This window comes from Vicia villosa, unplaced genomic scaffold (genome assembly GCF_029867415.1).
Source record: "Vicia villosa cultivar HV-30 ecotype Madison, WI unplaced genomic scaffold, Vvil1.0 ctg.005638F_1_1, whole genome shotgun sequence".
Classification (NCBI taxonomy): domain Eukaryota; kingdom Viridiplantae; phylum Streptophyta; class Magnoliopsida; order Fabales; family Fabaceae; genus Vicia; species Vicia villosa.
In genome coordinates, this window is record NW_026706656.1 from 61705 (window position 1) to 86539 (window position 24835).

At 26.7% G+C, this 24835-nt stretch overlaps 2 protein-coding genes and 1 long non-coding RNA gene across 3 annotated transcripts; all 3 read left to right on the forward strand.

Moving 5' to 3' along the window:
- The first annotated feature begins 320 nt into the window (after nucleotides 1-320).
- On the forward strand, nucleotides 321-1986 carry LOC131642698 (uncharacterized). Its single transcript, XR_009295976.1, has 4 exons — nucleotides 321-600; nucleotides 705-1019; nucleotides 1188-1336; nucleotides 1423-1986. It is a non-coding gene; the product is annotated as an uncharacterized LOC131642698 (long non-coding RNA).
- Nucleotides 1987-11191: 9205 nt separating this feature from the next.
- Nucleotides 11192-20602, forward strand: LOC131642699 (probable inactive leucine-rich repeat receptor kinase XIAO). Its single transcript, XM_058912918.1, has 8 exons — nucleotides 11192-11515; nucleotides 11628-11768; nucleotides 11877-12047; nucleotides 12124-12276; nucleotides 12604-12672; nucleotides 12766-12921; nucleotides 15104-15259; nucleotides 17708-20602. The coding sequence occupies exons 2-8, from the start codon at nucleotides 11681-11683 to the stop codon at nucleotides 17764-17766; spliced, it is 852 nt and encodes a 283-aa protein (XP_058768901.1). The 5' UTR covers nucleotides 11192-11515; nucleotides 11628-11680; the 3' UTR covers nucleotides 17767-20602.
- Nucleotides 20603-21844: 1242 nt separating this feature from the next.
- Nucleotides 21845-24189, forward strand: LOC131642701 (cuscuta receptor 1-like). Its single transcript, XM_058912921.1, has 2 exons — nucleotides 21845-21887; nucleotides 22030-24189. The coding sequence occupies exons 1-2, from the start codon at nucleotides 21845-21847 to the stop codon at nucleotides 24141-24143; spliced, it is 2157 nt and encodes a 718-aa protein (XP_058768904.1). The 3' UTR covers nucleotides 24144-24189.
- The last annotated feature ends 646 nt before the right edge of the window (nucleotides 24190-24835 follow it).

A 24835-nucleotide genomic window follows, 5' to 3' on the forward strand; every position in this document is an offset into this window, starting at 1 on the left:
TACACATTTAATTAATTATCTATTAACAATATATAAAATTTAAGTACCTGGAATTTCCACGTATACCCTAACTATGTTTAACTTAAACTAATTTAATAATTAAGGACAGCTTAGTCTTATTGTTAAATACTGCATTATGGTTGATTCTAAGTTTGAATTTGCTGACATGACATCACTACAACAATACTGCTCGATTAATTTTTCCCACATTTAAATTTGCCTTTTTTTATTTTTTCCACATTTCATGCATTGAGAATTACAAAATATCATGATTACAGATTCTAGCGTGATTTGTTTTGTCTTTATGGATGTGTGTTGGAATGATAAACCCAAGCAGCCATATGCAACAACATCCAAGCAACAACACGACACAACTTCCTACCACACTAACCTTTCAACTTCTCACGTCTCTCTTTTTCTTCTCCCTCTTTCTGTTTTTCCTCATTCACTCTCTTCATCCCTCCAGATTTCGTTTTCCTCCATCATTTTCCTTTTTCCACAGATTTTGTTTGTTCAGGCTTTTTTCTCCATAGAAGAAATGATATGCTTGAAAAGAAGGGTCTCAAATCCCCATTTTATTTAATGATTGGAACCACTATTGTTAGTTTAATTTTTCAGATCTGAATAATAATGGTTTTAATTTTTGTTTTATGTCGCTTTCTCAAGTATTTTCTTTGACTCATTTGTTTTCAATAAAATGACAGAATCTATTTGTGAGAACAGGAAGATGAAGAAGGAAGAGTATGAAGTTTGAGAAAGCGTGTCTGAGGGGAAGGAAAGGAGGAGGACCAACGAAGAAATATATTATCAGTTCTTAAGCCAAATATATTCTCACCAAGTTTTTCACGCTGTCATTAATACCTAATTCCCAATCTCCAAACACGATATTTATTCAATACACAATCTCCAAGCCCTAATCTCACTTCATCAAATCTTTTCCTTAACCAACTCTTATATAAATATGCAGAGATCTCTGCTGAAATTACATCCCTATCATACTGCTTCTCATCATTATTCAGGTAATGTTATTTTTGTTGGTACAAAATGTATTGTTCGGTTTTGTGTTTGTATATTTTTTTCTTTCAAAAACATGCAAATGTTTCTTCAACCAACCAATGATTTATTGCTTCATGACCATGTCTTTATGGATATCAGTTTAATGGTTTTGTGGGTTGTGGATTTTTCAGTTCACAAAGAATAAGACGTAGATCTGTTTATGGGTTGTGGTTTTGATTTCAAGTGAAGAAGAAATTAGAAATCTGCTTGTGGGTTTCAAGTGAAGAAGAAGATGGAGATCTACTTGTGGGTTGTGGATTCGATTTCAAGCCAAGAAAAAGTAAAATAATATACAAGTTATTGTTGATTGTGTTTCTCTTTTCAATGTTTTATTGTTTTTTAATTAAAAAAATTTCTTTGAAACAGGATCTACTGAAGTAAAAGGTTGATTTAAACTGGATGCGATCGTGAACTTCGGTTTTTATCGATTTCATTTGTGCTTATTTTCTTATTAGCTTAAAAGAATAAAAATCGATTTGCAAGTATTTGATTTATGAAAAGGTTCATACTCTCAAAGTGTGGGTACGATAAAGATAAAGAGAAAGAGGAATGGGGACTAAAAAAATGAAGCAGCTAAAGATCTGCAAAAGGAATTGTGCTTGGATTTGATTCCCTCCTCTATTGTTTGGATGTATAGTTTTTTTATGTGAAACTCATTTACTTTTTCAAAATTGCAGAAGGATAATTGCAGGAGGATATCCATTAAATGTTTTAAACGTATGGAATGGCACAAAGTGGAATGACACAAAGTTGGTTAATGATGTTGGGATTGAGGAAATTAAAAAAGAAATGTATAGTTTGCTTCTATATCGTTAGAATTGCATTATAGGTTCTGAAATTTAATATCAATCCATCTTAAGTTGATGGAACAAATAATTTTCGATTTTCTGAATTGTTGAGAAATACGAGGGATTTAAATCGATTTTGAGAGCGATGGAGATTTTGATGTTCAGTTTTTTTTCTTTCATTTAATGAGAGATTTTGTAAATATTTTGTTTCCTTTTACATTTAATTGAAAATGAAAATATAAACTGCAGAAAATGAAAATGCAAATAGTTAGTTAGATATTAATAGAAAATGAAAATTAATACTGTAGAAAATATAAACTTTATAATAAACTTTATAATTTATTTTATGATACAAATATTGATGACTAGGTATAAACTAAGAGAGAATAAGAATCATAAAACGTATAACGATGCAATGTTTGGGCAGTGATTAACATGAACAATTGAGATTTTGTAATTTTTTATACTTATGGAATAATTAAAAAATAATTTTTTAAAATTAACTTTATAATTTTAATCATGATAAAAAAATAATAAATGATAGTCATGAAAATTTATTTATAAATAGTAATCATAAATTTAATTTTCTTAAGTTTATTAAGAGAGCCCTCTTTTATATGCAGAGAATTGAAATTTATTGTGAAATATAGAATCATAATATCATAAGTATCAAATATAATCTATTTTTCTGATTTTGTGAATATATTTGATTTTTTTGTTTTCATTGCTATTAAAATATCTTTTTAATTTTTCAACTGAAATTTAATTTTTCGTTGTTCAATGCTTTTAATTTGAAGGGAGGTCAGGTATAAAGTTCACTGTTGAATGCAATCATACTAAATTATAATCCTAGAAGTTCTTCCCACCAAAATCTCCCGCCAAAACATTTAATAATTAAATAAATAAAAAATTAATCATACTAAATTATAATCCTACAACTTCTTCCATCAAATTTTTTTTATTTCATTGATAATAATAATAATTAATTATATTAATATTAATTTACTAACTAATAAAAAAACAACCCACCACTTACATCAATTCCCCACGTAATTTAGTTAGACGGTTAAAAGTCACCTCCTCAATTAATGACCAATTTTGTATTTTCATAGTTCTACCCCCTTAATTAATAAAATAAATGGTTAAACCCACCTCTTCAATTATCTCACGTAGTTAACCTCCTTGGAAATAGTTGGAATAGCATAATTAAATAAAAACAAAGAATACTATCAACTTCTCCACTCCTTTACTGGGGAGGTTCACTTAATTCTAATATTATCAACTTCCCCACCTCCTCTTAAGTTTTTATTTAAATCCACTCACCACTTTCTCTCACTCATCTCCAAAATTGATCTTAAAATACCAGGTTTCTACTTCTTATTAATATGAGAGTATTATAGGTGGTTTTCTACTTCTTGCTAATATTATTAATGAGAGTATTGACTCTATTATGTTAGAGAGGGTTAAACATAATTCCTATTACGACAGCGTTATTTATAGTGTTGTTGCATCAAAAATTATTTCTATTGTTTAGTTTTTTTATATCTTTAAGGTTGTTGTGTTACATATTGTTCATCAAATAATATGAATTATTAAAGTTATTATTATGAATGTGGTAGGATTATGTATTATGCAATATTTACAGTTTACTTCTTTTATTTATATTTTAATTTGAGTGAACACATGGTTGCAAGATGTTGGCTTCAGAATTTTAAATCAGATTATATATCTAATGAATATGCAAAGAGTCTCAACCTACTTCAAATCAAATCGAAAAGGTTGAAATTTCTTTTTACAAATATTTTTTGTTTATATTTTGTTTCCGTGACTGCATAAAAAAATGATAAGGAATAATAAAGATTAGTTAATGTCATTATTGTGAATGTGACAGAATTATGTCTATTTTTCATTGATTTATTTAGTTCAAATTTTATAATTCAATGTTATAAACCAAATCAACCAAACATTATTTTTTAAATTTATTTCTACTATTCAATTTTTCAATGTTATAATATGTTTTGTCACTCTTATTTTATCGATGTTTGTTAAGTCTTGATTTTTTAAAAAAATATTTTTTATAAACTTTGTATTTAGTAGTCAAATATAACAATTATTTTAAATTTTTTAAATTTAAAACACAATCAATATAAGAAAACATTTATATACTACTATTTCATCTTATTTTATTTTAATCTATTTACAAATCACCACCATCACTTACTTAGTCATACTCATCTTGGTGGCTATATCACTCTTTTTTTGTAGTGTTTGGCTTCTAAAATAAAATTTGTTTAGTCTTTTTATCTTATTATTTTTTCCACTGATAGTATTATTTGTTGGTAAACAAAATATAAGTATTTGTTATGAAGTATTTTTTTTTTAATTTAATTAATAACTCAATTTTTATTAATTTATTACAGAATTTAGTTTTGTTATCCTTCTATAATTTATTTCCATGTCTTATTTATATTTTTGCTCATTTATTTACTATTTTTCCCATTTTTTTTTCTTATTTGTCTATTTTTTATTTATTTTATTTTTTATTCTATTACTTACATATATAACACAAGATGATTAATAAAAATTAGATGTGTACATGGTTTTTGTTTACAATTTTACACTTTTCATTTTTTTTACAATCATATTAAATTTTTTTTATATTATACAAAACATTAAATTGTTTGATATTTTTATAAGAGAAAAACAATTTAAAAGAAATATTTAAATAAGTTAAATAAGTTTTTAAGTATGTGTTTATTAATAACAATTTAATAAAATTTCCCGTGCATCGCACGGGTAGACGGCTAGTTAATTTGAAAGATCGAAAGGTCACAAGGGAGATAAAAAGTTTTTTTAATTAATTTTTACAATTAATTTGAAAATTAAGTTAAAAGGTTCAGAAGATAAAAACCTTTTTTTAATAAAGATACGGGACCCCAGTTGTTTAGTTTGAAATTCAATTTTGTTTTTAGGTGTTTAATACTACTAATTTGTTTTTTATTATTAAATTTTTTTGAATAAAATTTATATTTTTTACTTGAAATAAAAAACAATTTTTAATTATTTAGTTTTTCAGGAAAAAGTTAATAAAAAAACTAAATCAATAGAGATATTTGTAATTTTTTTTTAAACTTATAAATTACTAAAATGAATAATTTTATAAATTCAAATATTAATACAATTTTTTTAACATGAATTAGTTAAAATATTTTTAACATGAAAAGTTGTTTTAAATGCAGACACGGGAATGTAATATTTTAAGCTTTAAATTCAATTTTTTGATTTCCTTAAATATTTTAGGTAATTAAATGATAATTACAATAATGTCAAATTATCATTTAACCTATACTTTATGAAATTTAATTATTTAGTGAAATCATTATTATTGAATTACAAATTATCATTCTAAAAATATAAGAATAAAAATTATTTTATAATGAGTTAGTTCCTTATTTAAAATAAAATATATTTTAAAATTATTTAAATTTTTATAGAAAGGGTAATCAAATAAAATAACTAAAATATGTAAGAATTTTTACAAATTAACTTTATAATTGTTATCATGATAAAAAATGTTAAATAGTATTCATAAAAATTTAATGATAAATGTTAATCAAATAACTTTAATGATAATAGGTAGAAACTTATGAGACACATATTTACAACGAATAAATAAATTTAAGATGATACGATAAATATTTATTTTCATAATTATTTTTAGAAACATAAATAACTTACAAGAATAAGTTAAAACTATATTTATAAATAGTCAATTATTTTTAGAAACATAAATATTCAATTATTTTTAACAAGAATAAGTTAAAACTATATTTATAAATAGTCACACGAGTTCAAATCATTTACGAAAAAAATTGCATGTGTTGATATAATTATTCGTAGAAACAAAAATAAGTTAGAATAACTTTTATAAATAAGAATAAGTTACAAATATTTGTATAAATGAAAAAAAAAACAGCTATTGAAGCATTTGTTTTTAACATGAATAAGTTAAAATATTTTTTATAAATTGTCATAGTTTCAAGACACTTATAAACGAGAACAAATCTAAATATTGATATAATTACTCTTACAAACGAAAGTAAGTTACAATAATTTTTATAAACTCATGATTATATATTATAAGTATACGTATGTTAACCAAATGAATACATGAAATGAATTAACGGGTATATGTGACACATCTATGAGATAGCAGTTGCAGACTGTTCATTTTAATGTCCATCTGTTAAATCTTTCTTTTGCTACTGTTTTATATAATTGAAGTTAGAGAATCAATTGTACGGTTTATTATATACTGATCAATGCTTAAAAGTTGGTGCATGTTATTAACCTATATTTCGTAATTAATGAAGCTCATCTCGACTTTTTTTGGTTAATATACTATTTAACTCAGATTTTAATACATTTTAATTGTTTGTTATTATCTTAATATTGACATAAGATAGAACTATACGAAACATTATTAGATCATGCGGTATGAAAACCATACGAGACCCGTGCGACAGCAAATAATGTTGATAACTTCGTACTCTTCCTTGGTCCAGTTGATTCACAAATTAAAATAATGTTGATACAGTTGATTTTATAAACCGGAATAAATTACAAATATTTGCATAAACGGGAATAGTCAACTATAGATACAATTGATGTAATAAACGGGAATAAGTTACAAATAGTTTTATAAACAAAAATAGTCTATTGTTGATACAATTTATTGACATTTATTGAGCCACCATTTAATTTATTTTTTCAAATTCAAATTATTCTGACATTTATTGAGCCACCATTTAATTGAGCCATTCTAAATTACACTACAATCAATGTAAAAAATTGAGCCACTATTTAGTTGAGCCATTCTAAATTACACTACAAATAAATTGTCAAATTAAATAAATTAAACAAAGAAGAAATAATAAAAATATTATTAAGAATAAAAACTTAGTAATCAATAAAAACGATTTGACTCTCTCTTTTCTTTCGTTTTCTCTTTTGATATTCTTAGATCTACTTTGTGATTTTTCTACTAATATCTACAATAATAAATGTTAAATTATTATTTAATATTATTATTTATTTTTGAGTGAAGACCTATTTTGGTCCCTCACAAATATTACACGAGTCAAATTAGTCCCTCACAAAAAAATTGACCCAACTTAATCCCTTACAAAATTTAACCGGATCATATTAGTCCTTCTGCTAATATTTTTCTCAAATCGGTTTTTTCCTACTTCTAAACCGGTTCTTTTTATACTTTTAAACCGTGACTGGAATGACACGTTGGATTTTTTTTATTTTTTATTTTTTAAATACTAAATTAATTTTTATTTTTAATTTCATTTTTAAACAGTTATCAATGAATAATATCAAAAAAACCAACAATATTTCTTATAAAGTAATTTTTAAACAAGTAATTTCCATGATTTCTTCTAATATTAACAAATTCTATACATAAATTTTTACCTATGATGTCTCAAATCCAAGTCACTTCAAGTTAAATGATTTTCACTTTACAACTAGATAAATCAATTTCTATCGTTAATAAAGTAACTATCATTTACAACTAAAAAAATCGATTTCTATTGTTAATAAAATGACTATTATTTACAACAATACAGATCGATTTCTATTGTTAATAAAGTGACTATCATTTACGACTAGATAAATCAATTTCTATTGTTAATAAAGTGATTATCATTTACAACTAGACAAATCAATTTCTACGGTTAGTAAAATGACTATCAATAGCAACTAGACAAATCAATTTCTATTGTTAGTAAAATGACTATCATTTACAAATAGACAAATCAATTTCTATTTTATTAAATTAACTGTCATTTAATCTGAAGAGACTTAGGTTCGAGATCATATTGATACAAATTTTGTATTTTGTATTTTAAATTTAGAATTGTTTAAGATTAACCACATGGGCCTGAGTTCAACTCCTTATAAGAAACAATTTTGGCTTTTTTATATTATTAATTAATAATTGTTTAAAAATTAATTTAAAAATAAAAATTAATTTAGTATTTAAAAAATGAAAAATAAATAAATCCAACGTGGTAGTCTAGTCACGGTTTAAAACTAGGAAAAAACCGGTTTGAAAAAAATATTAACAGAAGGACTTATATGATCCGGTTAAATTTTATAAGGGATTAAATTGGGTCTATTTTATTTATTGTGAAGGACTAATTTGACTCGTGTAATAATTGTGAGGGACCAAAATGGGTCTTCACTCTTTATTTTTTGACATTCTTATATCTAATTTTTTATTTTTTTGTACTGATATCTACAATAATAAATATTATACTATTATTTAATAATGTAACTTTTTATTATCTATAATAAATTTATATTAAAGCAAAACTCAATGTATTATTAAAATTAATATTTAATATTATAATTTATTTTTTGTCATTCTTATATCTAATTTTTTATTTTTTTCGTAATGATATCTACAATAATAAATATTATATTATTATTTAATAATATAGTTTTTTATTATCTATAATAAATTTATATTAAAGCAAAACTGAATGTATTATTAAAATTATTATTCTCCAATATTAAATAATAATTTCTCAATAGATAAATGTATTCACAAATTAAAATAATGTTGATACAGTTGATTTTATAAACCGGAATAAATTACAAATATTTGCATAAACGAGAATAATCAACTATAGATACAATTGATGTAATAAACGAGAATAAGTTACAAATATTTTATAAACAAAAATAGTCTATTGTTGATACAATTTTTTTTTATAAACGAAAAAAGACTATTGTTGATACAATTATTTTTATAAACGAAAATAAATATCAAATAACTTTATAAACTGGAAAAGTCTACTATTAATACAATATATTTATAAACGTGAATAAGTTAAAAATATTTTTATAAATGCGAAAAAGTATATTGGTGATACAATTATTTTTATAAACGAAAACAAGTTACAAATATTTTAATAAACAAGTAAAATCTACTAATTATTTTGATAAAATTATTTTACCCAGCGTTGGATCAAATAAGTGTTTTATAAACGGGTTCTAAGTATTTTTATATTGGATCAAATAAGTATAGTGTTGTTATATTACTTTAATCAATGCATAAAGGTTGCTACATATTTTTTGTTTATATTTGTGATTATGTGAATGTTTATAACCCGTAAAACAAATTTAAAAACTGACAAATGACATATTGCGACGTGTAATTATTGTTTTAGTTAAAGAGCTAAAATTTGGATGTATTATTAGCTCTTATATCGTTAACTATTATTTAACATACCATATGTTTAATTTTTATTCCGATAGTCATCCAATTAATATGAGTATTGTTTACATATATACGGAATAACTTTATAAGATAGATCTTATCCACGTAATATTAAACTCAAACGGCCCCGTGCGATAGCACGGATATCCCGCTAGTAAAGTAATTCAATTGTTGGTTGTTTCCAAGATATTTTACATTGAAGGTAACTCTACCCAACTTTTTGAGTTGGGTAGATAAGAATCCACCTTTAACTTTAAATTTAAGTTAATAGTGTATGTTGGTGAAATTATGCATCACTTTCCCAATACCATAAGAAACAATAGAATTGACTAGCAAGTCTACTCTAATAAAATAATTATTTCCTTTCTCTAATTTAAAAAATTTAACTTAAAAAAAAAAAGTAATGTCCTCAAATTTTAGGCAAGCGTAACATACACGGATTCAAAAGATTTTGTCTATTTTCAAATTTTTTTACCTAAATTTTCAAATACATAATAATAAAACCTAAATACACTCATTCACAAAAGTAGTACAATAAATAAACGGGTGTGTACAACACGGAAAATACAAAAAGAAAAAGTAGAGTTACTTGTAAGTCTTCTTAATAAGTCAAGTCATTTTGTCTCTTTTTTAAATTCATTAAATAATAAAAGGCAAAATACTTTTTGTCCTATATTTTATCCTCAGAGTTCATTTTGGTCCCTTAATTTTATAAAGTTTCATATTAGTCTTTTAACTCTTCAAAAGGTGTAATTTTAGTCCTTTTTGTCATATTAGCGACCAATTTAGCGACCAATTTTTCAGTTTTTTCGTCGCTAATATGACAAAAAAGACTAAAATGACATCTTTTAAAAAGTTATGGGACCAATATAAAACTTTTTAAAATTAAGGACCAAAATAATAAATTTAATTTTTCAAAATAATGATATCCCCAAGTTTGAGATAAACTATATATAATGCTATATTGAAAATATATCAGGGGATAAAAAATAAAAATTTTATATTGAAAACATAAATTAAAAAAGAAAACTATTTTTATAACTATATTTTTAAATTAAATTTCTTAATATAAGGGAATTAATGTCGGCTATAATTTACAATATTTTTAATTTAAGTTAATATAGCGTATGTGGGTGAAATTATGTAGAACTTTAATTTTCCAATTCCATAAGAAACAATAGAGTTGACTAGCAAGTCTACTCTAATCAAGTGTTATTTCCTATCTCTAATTTTAAAAAATATTTAACTTTTCAAAGAGATAATATCCTCAAATTTGAGATAAGCGTAACATACACGGATTCAAAGGATCTTGTCTATTTAAACGGCCAAATAATCTCATTTTCTATAAACCTGTGAAGATGAAAATGAAGAGGCTATTAGTATGTGTGTTTGTTTTAGTAGAAGTACTAATGTGTTGTGAATGTTGTTGGAAGCAAGAGAGAGATGCTCTTATTTCTCTAAAGAATAATGCTATACTTACACCCCAATCTTACACCAATACTTACACCAAACACTGTTCATCGTATTTATACGGTGAACAGTGTTTTTTTAAATAAAATAATAATATTTATAAAAAATATTTTTTATTTTTAAAATTATGGACGACACTGTTCATGTAAAGACGTGCATTAACCAACTTCATTACTGCATTAACCAAGTTTTTACACTGCATTAACCAAGTTTGGTGACTGCTAAAAATCAATTTTAATACCTGGATGTTGCATTAACCAACTTCATTACTGCATTAACCAAGTTTTTACACTGCATTAACCAAATTTGAGTAATGCTATTCTTACACCTATGAACAGTACTTTTCAGTAGTCATTAAATTTGGTTAATGCAGTGTAAAAACTTGGTTAATGCAGTAATGAAGTTGGTTAATGCAACATCCAGGTATTAAAAATAATTTTTAGCAGTCATCAAACTTGGTTAATGCAGTGTAAAAACTTGGTTAATGCAGTAATGAAGTTGGTTAATGCACGTCCTTACATGAACAGTGTCGTTCGTAATTTAAAAAAAAAAAATTTTTATAAATATTATTATTTTATTTTAAAAAACACTGTTCACCGTATAAATACGGTGAACAGTGTTTGGTGTAAGTATTGGTGTAAGATTGGGGTGTAAGTATAGCATTACTCTTCTCTAAACTCCCATTTGGACAATACCATGTCATCTTGGGAAAACAACAGTACTGATTGTTGTGAATGGGAAGGAGTTGAATGCAACACCACCACTGGAAGAGTCACCAAACTCAAACTTGACTCTGGTGGTGGACCTTGGCAAGTTAACTACTCTGATTTTAGAATCTTCAAAGATTTGAACACTCTCGATTTGTCAGTTATTAGTATATCCAATTGAACAAGAGCTGATCAAGAAGGTTATTTTTCATACAAATTCTATATTCTAATAATCTGCTACTATGTAAAAAGGAATCTATTTTATTTTTCACTTGGTAACCCTCGTTTTCATTTACACATATTGTTATGCAGGGTTGAAAAATTTGGAAGTTCTTGACTTGAGTGATAATTCTTTCGATAATGCTATGAGCATTCTGTCTTGTCTGGATGGACTTTCGTCTCTTAAATCTCTATCATTAGCTGATCTTACTTTCGACAGCACTTCATTATACAGTGAGGCCAATATAGTTTTCTTTCTTAACAGATTAATTAATTAAAGAGAATCAATAGTTCTTTATTTTGTCCAGCAAATCAACAAACTTATTTGTAGTTATACTGTAGCTTTTCAGATAGTTTTGGAGACAATTTCCTCAAAGTTGCTGCATCTGGAGGTCCTTGACTTAAGTGGAAACAATTTGACAAATGAAATACTTCCTTCACTAAGGGGATTCAAATCTTTGAAAGAACTGTATTTGGATGGCATTAGATTGGACTCAGATCTTCACATACAAGGTAGAATATATTAGCACTTATTATGATAACTAGCAGGTGGTTTTTAACTAACACAATATATTAATTTAACATGTAGAATTATGTGCCACCATATTGAAGAATCTTGAGATTCTTGACATCTCCAACAACAACTTCAATAACACTGATATTGGATCTGCTCTTAGTGGACTTTCTTCCCTTAAGAATTTAAATTTAGCATGGAATGAAATTACTCCGAAATCAATTCATAGTATGTCATACTTTAACTATTTGATTTTTGGGTTAAGTATGTTTAAATTCCTATAAAGTTAGAAATTTTAATTTTTAGTCTCTCATGTAACTTAACGATGGTTTTTACAACTTAGCGACTGAATTAACAATGATTTTTAGCATGAAGAATCAAAAGTTAAATTTTTTAACTTTAGAGGGACAATTCTTTAACGAAATGTTTAGAAGGACGAAAAATGAAAATACCTAATTTTAGAGGGATTTTAAACATATTTAACCCTTAATTTTTTTCTTTTATTTTCTTAAAAAATACATGGCCCTTTAATCATGTATGCTTGTATATTGGTAGATATATCAAAACTGAGATCTTTGGAGATTCTTGACTTGGGTGAGAACAATTTGAAGTTATGGCCTGCAGGTTTGTTGTCATTATTTGATGATAATCTATGTTCTTTAAGTTCCATATTCTTAGTGAGTGCAGGTAATGACATGTTCTACATTTTTATATTAGAGAATCATAGATTTGCTTGGCCGTCCGGTTTACAAGTGCTTGTGTTAAACAACAATGATTTCAGCAACGATATTATTTCATCCATAAGTGGTCTTTCACATCTCAAATCTCTTGACGCGAGCAGCAACAACTTGAAAGGATCACTAGATATTACTGGTCAGTATGGATTGATAATCATTTTAGTGATTCACTTTATATGATTAACACTATTTAACCTTGTTCCAATAACATCACTTCACACATGAATCATTTTATTTATATAGTTATTAATTATTCTAACATAATTGATTAATAGTACAACTTTTTTTACATCAATTTTTTACTCTTTTCTTAAATGATTTTAGTACATTTAATTTATCAGTTAAAATTATTAATAATAAGATATTTATCTATTGCAGGATAAATATCTTATTATTAATAATTTTAACTGATAAATTAAATGTACTAAAATCATTTAAGAAAAGAGTAAAAAATTGATGTAAAAAAAGTTGTACTATTAATCAATTATGTTAGGTATGATCTATATGTATGATCTATATGATATTATGTTTCAATCCAACGTTTGAATTTAAAAAATATTAATTCAAGATGTAGTTATTGAACGGGTGTAACTCGTGGTGTAACTCTCCGGGTGTAATTTTATCCCTCCTCATATATATATATATATATATATATATATATATATATATATATATATATATATATATATATATATATATATATATATATATATATATGTCTAAAGTTTTTAGAGGTTCTGTATAGGTTAATCACAATTTCTTAATACTGAGGCTTTGTACCGTAGGTCGTCTCATGTTTTTGGAGGTCCTGTGTAGGTTAGTCAAAATTTAACCATGAAAAAATGAAAAAAATAAATAGAGGCTCGTCTTAATCACAATTTGACCTGATAAATATTTTATGAGGCCCTATTATCTATAGTTTATCCTTAAGAAATTTGAGGCTTTGTGCGGTAGCTCGCCTTGCACACCCTTAAAGATGGCTAATATATATTATTTGCTCTTTTTAATTTTTTTTAAATTAAACCTATCTTTAAATTGATAAGAACGAGGCATTGATTTATTGATCGAATTATTAGATTACTGACAGAACCTCGTGATTAAAAACCATACTAAATAGAATATTTCAGTTAAATAAATTGGACAATTTAGACGTATAAGTCAATTTGTATAGCAAAACTATATAATTATTAATCCGGTCAAATCAGATAACTCAATCTCTAAAAAAATCACGATATTTAACAAATTTTAAAATATCATAATTTTACAAATTCATTCTTTAAATTTAAATTCTAAACATAATCATTAGACATAACAAAATAATATAAAATACAAATCAAAATATATTTTGAACAAAGTCTAATTGGAACATAAATTAAATAACAAAATAAGTGAAGTGTCTAATAAATTTAACTTAAAGAAGGAAAAATTGTTTTAAATAAGTTATGAATCCACATATATTTTAAATTTATAGCTTATCCATCATTTTCCAAAATCGTCGGTTCACCAATTTTTTTTTTTTATAATTTTGGTCGGCTCTATATGATATTATGTTTCAATCCAACGGTTGAATTTAAAAAATATTAATTCAAAATGTAGTTATTGAATGAGTGTAACTCGTGGTGTAACTCTTCGGGTGTAATTTGATCCCTCCTCATATATATATATATATATATATATATATATATATATATATATATATATATATATATATATATATATATATATATATATATATATATTAGAAAATAAATTAAATAGTATGTAAAAAATAAAATAAATAAATTACTTAAAATAAGACTTTAAAATAGGATTTTATACTAGCATAGCTTTATAAAAAGACTAAACCAAATAAAAAAATTCTATAATAAATAATAAGTCATACTAATAATTATATCCGTGCGATGTACAGAAAGTAAATTATCTTAACAAAAATCTAATATAATTTTAAAATATAGTATATAATTAGTAATTATATCTAAATAAGTTTAGACATAAGTAATAATAAATTTGAAAAATAATAGCAATTGAATATGATTATATTTTGAAAAAATTGACATCTACATTAGTTATATTCATAATACATTCCATGAGAAAGTAATAAAAAATAAATTTAATTAGTGTATCCTAAAAAAAATTTAAACCAAATTACCAAAAATACTAAAGTTCAAACAAGTGAAATTAATAAATTAATTTGTTTACCCTAAAAATTACTTGATATTCAACTTATTATTTTATCTTACATAGTAACAATCTAATTTCATTCCTAAGTTATATATTCTTAATGAGTAATAAATGACATATTTTGAATCTTTTGTCAGAGAATCATGGATTTGCATGGCCTTCCAGTTTACAAGTTATTAGTTTGAGCTCAAATAATTTCAGTAACGATATTATTTCATTCATAAGTGATCTTTCACGTCTCAAATCTCTTGACTTAAGGAGCAACAACTTGAAAGGATCACTAGATATTACTGGTCAGTATTGATTGATAATCATTTTAGTGATTCACTTTATTTGATTACACTATTAAACCTTGTTCCAGTAACATCACTTCACACATGAATCATTTTATTTATATAATTATTAATTATTCTTACATAATTTATTAATAGTGCAACTTTTTTTATCAGTTTTTTACTCTTCTTAAATGATTTAAGTACTTTTAATTTATTAGTTAAAATTATTATTTATAGTATTTTCTTGTTATTGGATTACATAAGCAACCAATCATCATCAATATTCATTCATAAAATAAAATTTAAGAAGAGTTACAAGGTAAATAATTAAAAAAATAAATTTTTTTACCCACCTCTTAACCTTCTTAGTCACCTCTGGCGAATTTACCAAAATACTCCTTGTTTCGGAAATACATTTTCGAAAACGTACTTTTATTGAAAATAAAGGTGTTTTCGGAAATGCACTTCCGAAAACACGAAAAAAAAGGTGTTTTCAGAGATGCATTTTCGAAAACACCCCCTTTTTGAGTTTTCGGAGATGCATTTCCGAAAACACCCCTTTTGGGGAGAGGGGTGTCTTCGGAGATGCATATCCGAAATATTCCAAGACCAAATTAGTCTTAGAATGTTTCGGATATACACTTTCGAAAGAATTCAATAATTATTAAAAAATTAAAATCAATGTGAATCAATACAATTAATAGGTATAAAATCAAGGTGAATCAATAAAATGAAGGTGAATCAATAAAATCAAGGTGAATCAAAATTTTTTAAACAATTTTAAAGTTAAAAATTATTTACCTAACTTATATAAATCAAAAACATTTTAATTTTGTAAGTAAATTTTGAATTATATAAAATTTAATAATTCAAAATTAAGACAAAATCTTTTTTTAAATAAAAAATCTTTTATTTAAAAAATCTTTTATTCATTAAATAAAATTAAGACAAAATCTTTTTTTAATTTTTTAAACTAAATAAAAAATTATAACTCATTTTTAATTATGAATCATAATAAAAATATATAAATATATAATAATAATTATTAATTTTGTAAGTGAAATATATAAATATATAATATATAAATATATAATGATTATTATAAATTAAAACACGCATTTTTTTTAATTTTTATAATTATTATATAAATATATTTATAATTAATATATAATAATTATTATATAAATATATAAATATATAATAATTTTTATAAATATATAATAATTATTATAATTATTATATAAATTAAAACACTCAATTTTTTAATTTTTTGTAAATATATAATAATTATTATAAATATATAAATAAGAAATTATAACTCATTTTGTAAGTGAAATTATTTTAATTTTTTAATTAAAATTATTTTAAATTTTAAAATACGAATCAGAATATAAATATATAATAATTATTATTCATAACTCATAAATTATATCAAAATATATAATTATTATTATTCATTACTCATAATTTATATCAAATTTATGATATGTGAATTAATTAATATCCTAAAATTAATTTTTGGGATTTTTAATTTTTTTTTTGTTTTTTCGAAGATGTATCTCCAAATTAATAAAAATTTCAATTTTTGGGATTTTTTTCGGAAATGCTCTTCCGTGAAAAAATTTAGAAAAAAAATATTTCCAAAATGCATTTCCGAAGCGGGGTAAAGTGGGATTTTTCGGTGGGGGTGACCCCATAAGGAGGTGGGTAAATAAAAAACCTTAAAAAAATTATGTTAGTGACTTAATTCAAATTTTGTTTGATATTCTTCTTCTTTATAAAAAAAATTATTTTTTATAAAAAAAAATAAACAAAAAAAATGTAAGTTATAAATATGATAAACAAATTAGAATTTCAAACAAATCATATTGAGATGTTTTTATCTTATATAGTTTTATCATTTCAATTATTAAAACTACTTTTCACTACAGGAAAATTGACTTTTCGTGACACTCATAATCCGTCACTAAAAGTCAAATATCTGTAGGTAGAAATATAAAAAACTTTTAGTGACACCTCCTTTTGGCGTCAACTTTAAGGGGGTGTGGTGTGATGCTAAACTGATTGTCACTATAACTTTTAGTGACAGACAATATAAAACGTTTGTCACTATATCTTATACTAGTTTAATATGTAGCAAAAGTTATACCTACGACTTTGTGGGTGTCACTAAAGCTTATATAAATATAATTTTAATATTTTTAAATTTTATTTTTAAAATACAATAAATTCTAAATTATATTTTTTAATATTATTATTATTATTATTAAAATAAAATTATTCACTAAAAATACTTTACAGTACATTCTCAACTATGACAAAACTAAATAACTTAATCTAAACATTTATGCAAATTTTTATTAAATTCAAACATTAAGATTCATTTCATATAATGTAAATTAGAACTACTTAAAAAAAATTATATACTAATTTTACAATCGAACTTTTCATGTTCTTATTTTTTAGATTCTTACAATCTGGACTTAGCAATTTCTATCATAGTCTCACCAAGCAAGTCACCATAACCAACAATTCTTGAAGCATGTCTCCAAAGCTCACTCAAAAATAATAATCCTTGTTGAAACATAATGGACACCTAAATGTTGAGGCACGAGACTCTTGGCACTGTGAAATATCTGAGGTCAAGGCTCCCTCTTGAAGTCTGAGGCCAAGGCTCCCTCTTGAAGTCAACTACTCCCCTCAAAATCGCCAAAGCAACCTCTTGTTCAGTCTTTGAAATCAAAAACCAATCCAAAAATCTTAGCACACACAAATAACCAGTTAACTAGTAAGTATGATTATATATGATTATCAGCACTCATAATTTATTGCAATTTCCATCAACTCGTCGCTAAAACCACTTGAAAATTAATATCACCATCTAACTAAATTGTGCTTCCATTCCATATAAGAACAACCCTTTGAGAAAGCCTGAAATATTCTTGGTGGATTATACAAAAAAGCAATAGCAAGCCTTTCTGGATAATGGTTTTGCAAAATGTGAATAATATCATAAGTAGTTTTAATAGCAATGTTTGTGCTAAATGAAAATCCCGTGAAGTCTATCAACCATAACATTTGTTCTTGACCATCAGAAAGATTAAGGGTCTGTTTGAAATAGTTTTTGTTTTTAGTTTTTAAAAACTGAAAAGTAAAAATCAAAACACAATTTAGCCATTTCAGTTTTTTGCTTTTAAAAACTGAAAAATTGTGAAGAGTTTTTAAAAACACTTTGTAAAATATTATATTCAAACAAGTTTTTAGTTTTTAAATTTTCAAAAACTAAAATAGAGTTTTTAAAAAGCCTTTCAAACAGGCCCTAAGTACAGCATTTTCCAACAGATAGACTAAATGCTTGATATTATTTTCTGCTGATGTTGTATTCTGACAGAAGGAAACAAATTGAACAGAGTAAGTTAATCTGTTATGTATAGAGAAGCCTTCGTAATTAACTACATATATAGCCTTAATAACAATGAATGTACATCTTAGTTCAAACCTGCATCCCTGGTCTCATAATAAGTACTCTCATAATAAGTACTGTCCTCCCAAGTCTATCATGAAAGTTAGCTCAAGATACTTTCCCCGTCTCGCCCTCATGTGCTACTGCAGCCTGAATTTAGAAAACCATTTAGTCAGATGATGACTTCATTAAGCCCTAGCAGGCTACGTAGATATTAAACTCATGCAGAAACACGCCATCCTAAATGTATTCATTAAAACATACTCCATTATGCATCAAATTGAACTAAAGCACCAACCTGGATAATGATCTTAGCACACTCATATTATCCATCAAATTGAACTAAAGCACCAACCTGGATAATGATCCTGGCACACTCATTGCAACGAAACATAGTCACATACAACCACTGCATTAATCAAAAAAAGAAAATAGGAAACTTCTTTTAGATGCTAACTGGTATAAGCAGTACATGCTATATGTGTGCTAATGGCATAGCCCAGGTTAAAGTTGCAAAAGCAACGTGATAAATAAAGTATCACTAAAAAAACTATCATTTGAAAGAGGTGCTTAGGGAGAAAAAAACAACTTTCGTAATCGATATATCTAAAAATATACAACAACTATCCGTACGTAAATTAGTCTACATTTAAAAAGAAAAGATTGAGGAAAACATCTACAATGGCAACAAGAGAAGCAGCAATCATTGTGAAAATATCACCGGCGTTAAAAGAAGGGGTTCCCCATTGCAACTAATTCGGGAGACTTATCCTGCATAGATGTACAAAAACCTAATTAAAATGGTTACTAGCTATTGTAAGAGGTGCAAAACTATTAAGGACTGACCAACGAGCTGCAGTGATCAACCTAGACCGGTCAGTGCAGCAACTGAATTGAGTCAATTGTGGTTTTTATTATATGCACTAGCCGCGGTAAAAATTTCAGCAAATAGCCATGAAATTCCAATTGTAGCTATGATTGCAACGTGGTCGACGCCTTTTGATCCCATCTTTTGTGGAATGTACTGCAAGGAGATTCGATTACGGAAAGTTTCGTTAAATGATCAATTTAAAATGTTGAGCTATTTCAAAATGACAAAAGCAAATATCAAAGAATAACACGGTATATCCACAATTACAAATGGAATACCCACCAATGATATTAGGAACATACAGGTAGACAGATGATTTATTGGATCTTGGTGCAGGTTTTTTGGCCATTGAAGCTTCTTCTTATACTCTAAAGCTTTCCTATAAAGAATATGGAATTTCCAATCAAATGCTTACCTGCACAAATAATTTCCAGTAAAAAATCCAAGCTACACAGTCCCATCATATTTCATGCATATGTAAGAAAACCGATAACAAAAACACTCATCAACAGAGCATGTCAATAAGTGCTAAATTTATTAGCTATATTTGATAATTAAAAATACGATGCAAAAAGGTCATTGTAACATGGAATCTTTAAATTATCTAATGCTATGTCATCAATAGTACCTCTATGGAGCTCAATGGATATTTATCATTACCACAACAAGAGTACAATCAGAAGAGCCACTAACAAGAAGATACGGTGCATGATCACTCCAAGCAACTACTTGAACCTGTAAGATGAATAAGGAAATGTATCATTGGCTCAAATATTTAGAATAGTAATTAAAAAAAATACAACTCTTGCCTTGTCTAAGTTATGTTCCAGGGTAGTAGCACATGTTCCAGTGGCTATGTCCCAAATCTTTACTAGTATATTTAAAATAGTATAATTCACTAGAAGTAGTTTTGTTTGAAATATATTCTCTCGACGTGTATTGAATGAGCTTAATCATCATGTGAGTCATTAGAATTACAGTCTACACTTTAGACATATAAATGACATGATAAGCTCATAATATATGCAAGTTAAACATTAGATTATTATGAAAAAAACAACCCATACAAAATGGAACAAAACAAAGGTGTAAGCAAATGTAAAATAAATATGTATTAATGTATTAATATATTCTATTCATTTTATACCCATTTTATACCAGCTCTAACACATACTGACAATTATTTTCACTCTGAATGCATTTAAGGAAATGTCAATCCTCATCGCCTCAGTTGAATTTTCTTTGGCCACAAATCCCGCAAACACATGATGGACAAATTCAGTCACCATCAGGGACATCCTATAAAGGAAAAACGAAGTCCAATTATTGGTGCGGAAGAATTAAACTGAAGTAAATATGAGAATAATAAATATACCATGTACTAGAATGAAAATGGTTAACCTACCTCCACACCAAGACACGTCGCCATGACAGAAGCACATGTTCTATCAGTCAACTTGCTTCAATGTGAAATTTAAAAAAGAAAGCCTAAAAGCTAATAAAATCAATATATGAATATCCCTGTTATTGAATACACATACCAAAATTACCGAACAAAATCCCAAAATTCAATTCAAACTCGTTCAAAATTACAACTAACGGTCAAAAGGAGCACACTCTAGGAACTTCATGATGAACAATGTTCAACTAGTTGAATTTGACGAAAATAATCGAAGGTAAAACCCTAGTTTTCTGTCTTTGATAAACGAATATCCCTGTAAGATAAAAGAAATCGAAGATTAAGAACATTTCGAAATAATTCATGAAACGAAATGATAACTGTATAAAATCAGTGACGACGAATTGCAACAAAATTCAGTGACGAGAACAAGATTAGAAGTGAAAGTACTATGTGTTGAAATGAGAGAAATCAGAGAAAAATTGAAAATAGGTAAGGATGATTGAATTACCAAAGAGAAAGAAGATGAAAATTGGTTGGTTTGTTGACGCTTTGGGAAGATCGCAGACGAATTTTCGATGTTAGGGTTTGAAATTTGGGGAAAATAAAATGGTTTCGAAACGGTGAAAATGGATGTTCTGTGTTTTGATTAAAAGATTAGATAGATCAATATATGTGGATGAGGGGGGTCTTAAACTTAGTTTGCAAAAATTTAAGTGTTAATTTTTTAATTAGTATGTAATTAGTAAAGTTAATTTTGACAGTGAAAAAAAAAAGTTAAGTTTTGTGTTTTTTTAGTGAAAATAATAATTTTATAATTTTTATTAAAATGTTATTTGTTCAAAATATAAAAAGTGTTAGAAAAAATTTATGGAAAAAGATATAGCTGTAGGTAAAAGTTATACAAGTGTAGGTAAATGTAACATCTAGTGACAAAAATCTAGACGTCACTAAATATGAGTGTCACAATAGGTCCTTTTTCTTGTAGTGTTTGCAGTAACTATCAAAACTCAAAGTTGTTTAACTGTAACTTTTGTTAACCTTTTATTTTTCAGATTGGTCTAAACTTAAGAAGTTGGAAGAGTTAGATCTATCCTACAATAATTTTGTGGGGAAACTTCCCTCATCTTTTGTCAATATGACATCACTTCGAACTTTGAAACTTACAAATAATCACTTTATTGGTAATATTGGTCCTAACCTTGCAACGTCACTTGAGTATCTCAATTTTGAAGGAAACCAATTTGAATTCCCCATTTCATTTGCACAATTTTCAAATCATTCAAACCTTAATTTCATCTATGGTAATGGGAATAAAGTTATCCTTGACTCACACTTACCTTTAAAAACATGGGTTCCAAAATTTCAATTACAAGTGCTTCAACTGTCTTCAATATCTGTTGTCAATTCCCTTCCACTTCCAAACTTTCTTCTTTATCAGTACAGTTTGACTGATGTGGATTTCACCGGTTGTAAACTGAAAGGAATGTTTCCACATTGGTTATTAAAAAACAACACAAAAATGCAAGTTCTTAGACTTAGGAATTGTTCCTTTATAGGAGATTTTCAACTTCCTTCCCATCCTAATCTCAACCTGGCATCAATTGATGTATCAAATAATGCAATGTTAGGTCAAATGTTGAGCAACAACATTAGTTCGAATTTTCCAAATCTGAATTATCTAAACATTTCTGAAAATGAAATTCATGGTTCAATTCCTCATGAGCTAAGTCACATAGATACATTAGATCTTTCTAATAATCAATTTTCTGGAGAATTACCAAGGAATTTAACTATGGGTATTTCTTATTTGAGTATTTCAAACAACAATCTTCATGGGCCCATACCTCCAGCATTGTCAATGTACTCTTCTATCACATTGTTGTTGGACCATAATCATTTTTCAGGTAGCCTTCCAAGTAACCTTTTTAACTCAACTTATATCCATCATTTGGACATTAGTTATAATAATTTGGTTGGAAAACTTCCAAGCCAAATTCAAAGTACTCAATTGGTCGAGCTTTTAATGTCTAATAATTATTTTGAAGGATCTATTCCATCAGAGTTGACCAATATTACAACACTTACTTACCTAGATCTTTCCCAAAATAATTTGTCAGGTTGTGTTCCCTCTTTTCTAAGTGATTCTCTAAGCTTTATCCATTTGAACAACAATAAACTAAGTTGTTTGTCCAAGCACATGTTCACAGAAAGATCTTCATTATTGATTCTAGACCTTAGCAACAATGAAATAACAAATGGAATCCATGATCTAATACACAACCTCCACTACACAGAGTTAAACATCCTCCTTATGAAAGGTAATCACTTCACAGGGGAAATACCAAATCAGTTATGCCACCTAACGGATTTAAATATACTAGACCTTTCTTATAATAATTTTATTGGGGAAATTCCTAATTGCTTGGGTGAAATGCCTTTTGAAAATAAAGACCCAGAAGGTTCAAGAGATCGATTCAATGGTGTGGTTTATGATAAAGGACGTTACAATAATCGACACGGGAAAGAGAGAGACAGATTTACGTCAAAGAAAAGATTGGAAACTTATACAACAAATATTCTTATTTATATGTCTGGGATTAATTTATCTCAGAATAAACTAAGTGGGAGTATTCCGTATGAGCTTGGAAATTTGACAAGAATCCGATCATTGAACTTGTCCAACAATTTTTTCTCCGGGAAAATTCCAGCAACATTCTCCAATTTGGTGCAAGTGGAGAGTTTAGATCTTTCTTTCAACATGTTGAGTGGCCAAATTCCTCCTCAACTAAGTGGATTGACTTCCCTTGAAGTATTCAGTGTTGCACACAACAATTTATCAGGCACGACACCAGAAAGGAAAGGACAATTTATTACCTTTGATGAAAGCAGCTATGAAGGTAATCAATTTCTCTGTGGGCCTCCATTGTCAAAAAGTTGCAATCCTGCTCCATTACCTAATGGCTTGAACAAAGATGGAGATAATGATAGTTGGGTGGACATGTATGTTTTCCTTGTGAGCTTTGTGGTGGCATACACATCAACGTTGTTGGTAATTGCAATTGTTCTGTACATCAATCCTTATTGGAGGCAAGCATGGTTTTACTATATAGGAATAGTGTGTATGAATTGCTTCTACTTCTTAGAAGACAATTTATGTGTGTTCTAATTATTATAATATATAATATGTGAAGTTGCATGTCATGAATATGTATTTTGTTTCTGCTATTTGTAATTCAATAAAAAAATTACATTAGTATTGTATGGCCAGTGTGATTTTTTTGAAGTTTTTTCCACAAAATTTCTTACATGCCGAAGTGTAATGTGCAACTAATGTAAAGAAAAAAAATAATGATGTTTTTAGAAGAGTCCTTGCTAGTTGCAAATGAGAAAACTTCTTCCCTGTTTTCTTATAAGCTCATAACATTATAGGGTGTACAAGAGGCACTCCAACCTGATACATTGGTAGAAAGGTCTAAGCCCAGCATCACCGAGAAAAACCACTATCCATCTTCTATGAAAGTCTGAATAAGGCTCTCACGATCCTATGCTCGAGAGCTAGACGAAACTAAAAACAACCAGCACATTCAACTTACAATCCCTACATCTAACAACCTAACCAAAACAGTTCTCCTACATAACAAGGATCCTCTCATTTGCAACTAGCAAGGACTCCTCTAACAAGTAAAAACCTTCTTAAACCGACCCTGCAAAAACTAAGAACCAATAACCACTCTTTCTGTCTTCTGGTCATCCAAATTCCCCCAACAAATGCATGTTATCTACTTCATTTAGTATACTGCCAACAAATTTGTTGCTACTTAACCCCTGCACAGTCTTGCACAATAAGCCGGAAAGCCA

Bases quoted from the DNA above. Each gene is read 5' to 3' on its own strand.
- LOC131642701 (XM_058912921.1), top strand. From the start codon at position 21,845: ATGGAAAAAGATATAGCTGTAGGTAAAAGTTATACAAGTGTAG. The intron at 21,888-22,029 runs GTAAATGTAACA...TTTATTTTTCAG, and splicing joins TAAAAGTTATACAAGTGTAG to ATTGGTCTAAACTTAAGAAG.
- LOC131642699 (XM_058912918.1), top strand. From the start codon at position 11,681: ATGAGCATTCTGTCTTGTCTGGATGGACTTTCGTCTCTTAAATCTCTA. The intron at 12,277-12,603 runs GTATGTCATACT...GTATATTGGTAG, and splicing joins TACTCCGAAATCAATTCATA to ATATATCAAAACTGAGATCT. The intron at 12,922-15,103 runs GTCAGTATGGAT...ATCTTTTGTCAG, and splicing joins AGGATCACTAGATATTACTG to AGAATCATGGATTTGCATGG.